The sequence below is a fragment of the Gavialis gangeticus genome, unplaced genomic scaffold (genome assembly GCF_001723915.1).
Source record: "Gavialis gangeticus isolate Ggan-Ray unplaced genomic scaffold, GavGan_comp1, whole genome shotgun sequence".
Classification (NCBI taxonomy): Eukaryota; Metazoa; Chordata; order Crocodylia; family Gavialidae; genus Gavialis; species Gavialis gangeticus.
Window position 1 is genome coordinate 20,343,026 of NW_017729029.1, and position 4,280 is coordinate 20,347,305.

A 4,280-nucleotide genomic window follows, 5' to 3' on the forward strand; every position below is an offset into this window, starting at 1 on the left:
CACACACACACACACACACACACACACACACACACACACACACACACACACACACACACACTCTGAAGATCATTCTAAATGATTATAGGAAGAGGTTAAAGTAATACAAATTGATTTCAGGGTTTTTGGAAAGTGTTTTTAATTGAAACTTTGTTCCTGAAGTCAGAATCTTCCCTATTTCAGTACTCAGTAAATACAAATTTATCTTACTTTTGAAACCAATGAATAATGGAAATAAATTAATATAATGTATAATACTTATAAAATTACTGTTCTCAAATGTTCAAATAAGCTACAGTTGAAGTATCCATGTGTAGATAATTTCTAAGTGTGCGTATTTAAACACATAAATGTTCTAGCAGTACCATAACAGTTCATAAATTCAGTTCTATATTACCTTACCTATAAAATGATGACTTGTGCATTTACTTAATAAAAACAAGGATTTGTATTTCTTTCACTTGCATTTATTTTTAAAGTTGCATATAAAAGTGATACCAATTAAAGGAAGAAGTCATTTACCTTTCATCTGTGTACCAAAAGTAAGCCTCAGTTTTGACAAAAGATCTGGATTTTCATATTTATTCTCATTAGCTTTTACCCAAAAGCTGTGTTCTGATATTTCTTGCGGCTCAACCTGAAATAAAACGAGCAAAGAATTCATTTTTGGAAGATGTTAAGTACTCAAGATACGAAATGCTCAAATTTCTATATCAGTACATTTTCCATCTGATAAAATATTTGTTATAACTTGGATTTGATATATTTTAAAGATATTCCCAGAAGCACAGTTAGGCAAAAAAGATAACTAAAATCCATATAGGGCAGGGACAAACACAGCCGATGGGCCAGAGGCATCCTGGAGAGCCATGTCATATGGCGTGTGGGGGGGTAGGGGGAGCCAGAAATTCAGAAGCAGGCCTGCTGAAGTCTGGGGCACAGAGCACTTGGCAGAAAAGGGAGGGGTAACACATGAGGAACCCCATGCTTCAGAACCAGCTGTGGGGAGAGGACAGGAGTAGCTTAACCCCTGTCATATACAAGATCTTAACACACGGCCTGATTTTTTTTTAGTGTTGAGCACAAAAAGACAAATCAGTGGGAGCTGCAGGTATTAAGCACCTTCCAGCTAGGGAAAGTACTCTCATCTACATGCAAACTTAGTTTTAACAGTTTTATTAAATTAGTGCCAACTGATCTGTCAAAACGTATTTCACTTTAAATCACATATTTTAATTAATTTTAATTTTAATTTATTTAAATAATAATTTATTTCCCAATCAATTTGAGCGAAACTGAAACAGGATCCTCCTACCAAACTGCATGTCTACACAGAGTTTTACAAGTTTTACCTCACTTAACTAATTAAACCAGTGTCATTTGTCTACATGGAAAATGCTAACAGTAAAAGCGGATCAGATTATTATTTTCAGATAATTTCAATGCTGTTAATCCTCCACCAATGTTTTGTACCAGAGTCAAAGATTGAGAGAGGAAGATTTGCTTTTTTTCACTGAGATGGCCTAGCTTACTTGTCCTTTACTGCTGAGTGTAGACTTACAATGGAAGTTTCATTTATGCATCAAAATACATAATCTTGACAATGGTTATCAGCTCTTAGCCCTGTATCTACTTCTAAGTTAAAAAGACACAAAAAATATGGCATTTCATAGAGAAGGAAGAACGTATCTAACCCTGATTTCACTTCTTCATTAAATCAAATTATTTACTTATGATGCATTAATAGTGTTAGAACTCAAAAACTTCAGGATATTTTTTTCATTTGTACTGTGAAAATTCTTCAAATACTAGTGAAAGTAGCATTGAAGTTAAGTAAGACTCCTTGTATTTTATGTGAAGGTCTAGTTGAGATGCATGTTAAGGTAGAAAGAACATTACAATTAGAAAGCTTAGCTTTTCATTCAAACAAACAATTCATAAATCCTTCGCTTTCCACTCTTTTTTTTGAAAGAGCTCCAGTATATAGTTTTATTTCTAATTAACCAAAGAACTTAAAAAAGCTAACAAAGTGGAACTTTATCTACTCAGATTATGTCTAGACAAGTAAAAGAAAAATCAATGCACCATTTCATTTCAACTTGTGTTTCACTGTTTCAATGGGACAGTGTTTTGTTTAGAGTTTTGTTTCATTTCGAAAGCACTGCTGTTTTGTTTCATCAAAACTGTTTCGCAGCTTTGACACCGTTTCGATGTTTCACCCATACGTTATAATGGGGAAGAATGAAACTGCCTATAACTTTGTCATTTCTTTTCTGTTTCAGATAAAATGTGCAGGGCTGGTAGCCCCTTCTAAGCCCAGGAAGCCTGCTGAGAATCAAAGAGATAAGTACAGGGGTTTCCAGGAAACTGCACCTCAAGCTGCTGACAAGCAAAACTCATGCCATGTGTATGTGTTAAGGCACAACAGGGTGAAAACTGCAAGCATGGTAGCCCCTGCTGAGGCCATGAAGATTGCCATGTTTCAAGGAGATATGTGCAGAGGTTTCCAGGAAACTGCACCTCAAACTGTTCAGAGCAAAACTTGCGTCACACGAAGACACATAGAAAGCTCAATTCAACCAATGGTTTTTATGCCGTTTTCCCTCCACAAAATAGTAATAAAACCAGCAGATAAAGAAGGAGCCATAGTCATCCTAAACCATGAAGACTACATAAAGGAAGCCAAAGAAAGCTCTCTGACACCACCTACTACAAAGAACTACAACAAGATCCTACTCCCCTTTTCACCAAGAAACTCAACAATACCATCAAATCGTTTCCATCAAGATTACAAGAAAAACGACAGACCTTGATCCCCCCACTACCTAACCCAAGGACTTTTTGCATGCTCCCTAAAATCCACAAACAAGGGAACCCTGGCAGACATATCATATCCAACCATGGGACCCTAACTGAGGAAATACCAGGTTTCATTGAATCACTCCTAAAACCACTCGTCACCCACGGAACAAGTTTTGTACAAGACACTACAGACTTTCTACGGAAACTTAAAAACATAGACCACCTTCCCAGCAACACCCTCCTAGCCATCAGAAACGTTACCAGCCTATATACCAACATCCCACAGCAGGATGGCATCCAAGCCTGCCTTACATATCTACAGGAACAAGATTACAACTCAGAATACAGACCCAAAGATATTACTGACCTTGTACACTTCATCCTCACACACAATTTCACTTTTAATAACCAACACTTCCTCTAGACAATGGGAACAGCTATGGGCACCAAAATGGCCCCAAAATATACCAATCTTTTTATGAGCCACCTGGAAGAAGACTTCCTCAAGAACTGCACCATCAAACCCTTGTTATACTTAAGATATATCAAAGACATCTTCATCATTTGGACTGAAAACCTACAATCTCTGATTGAGTTCCATCAGAAATTCAACAATCACCATCCCTCCATCCAATTTTCTCTAGAATGCTCCAGCACCAACATCACCTTTTTAGACACGATGATCAGTATCCAGAATGATAAAATACAGACCACGTTATACAAGAAACTCACAGACCAACATACATATCTGCACAGAACCAGCAATCACCCTAAACACACCAAAAAAGCTGTGATATACAGCAAAGCCCTCAGATATCACCAAATTTGCACTGAAGAGAACACCCAGGATTGCCACCTCACCAATCTTAAAAAGGCTTTTACCCAACAAGGACACTCCTCCAGAGAGACAGACTGCACATCTGAAAGAGCCATGCGGATACCACGTGAAGAACTGCTGCAGTACAGAAGGAAAAAACCCACAAATCACACACCACTGGTTATGACATATCGCCCCTCCCTCGAACCTGTACAGAAAATCCTCAAACAGTTGCAACCCATACTAGAAAGAGACCCTATTCTTACAAAGATCTTCCCAGAGCCACCTATCCTAGCCTTCAAACAAGCACCAAACCTCGCTAACCTCATCACCAAAAGCAAACTTCCTCAAGCCCAGAATACATCAAATGGATCCAGACCATGCCATGACAAGAAATGCAAAACCTACCAACACATCTCCACCACTCCCACAATTACTACACCCCACAACAGAACCATCAGCATTTATGGATGTTACAGCTGCACCTCCAGAAATGTAATATATCTCATCCAACGCACCAAATGCCCTGATGGAAAATATATAGACGAGACCAAACAACAACTGCGCACCAAAATGAATGCACACCCAAAATCTATCAAAGACAAGAATACCCAATTACCTGTGGGGGCACATGTCTCACAAGACAACCACTCTCTCTCCA

General features: G+C 38.2%; 1 protein-coding gene across 1 annotated transcript in view; it reads right to left on the reverse strand.

Moving 5' to 3' along the window:
• DIAPH2 (diaphanous related formin 2) overlaps positions 1-4,280 on the reverse strand; it is an 899,992-nt gene that overhangs the window by 733,046 nt on the left and 162,666 nt on the right. Inside the window, exon 19 of the mRNA XM_019521025.1 lies at positions 523-637. Within this exon, the coding sequence (XP_019376570.1) occupies positions 523-637 (115 nt within the window). The remainder of the gene's footprint in view (positions 1-522; positions 638-4,280) is intronic.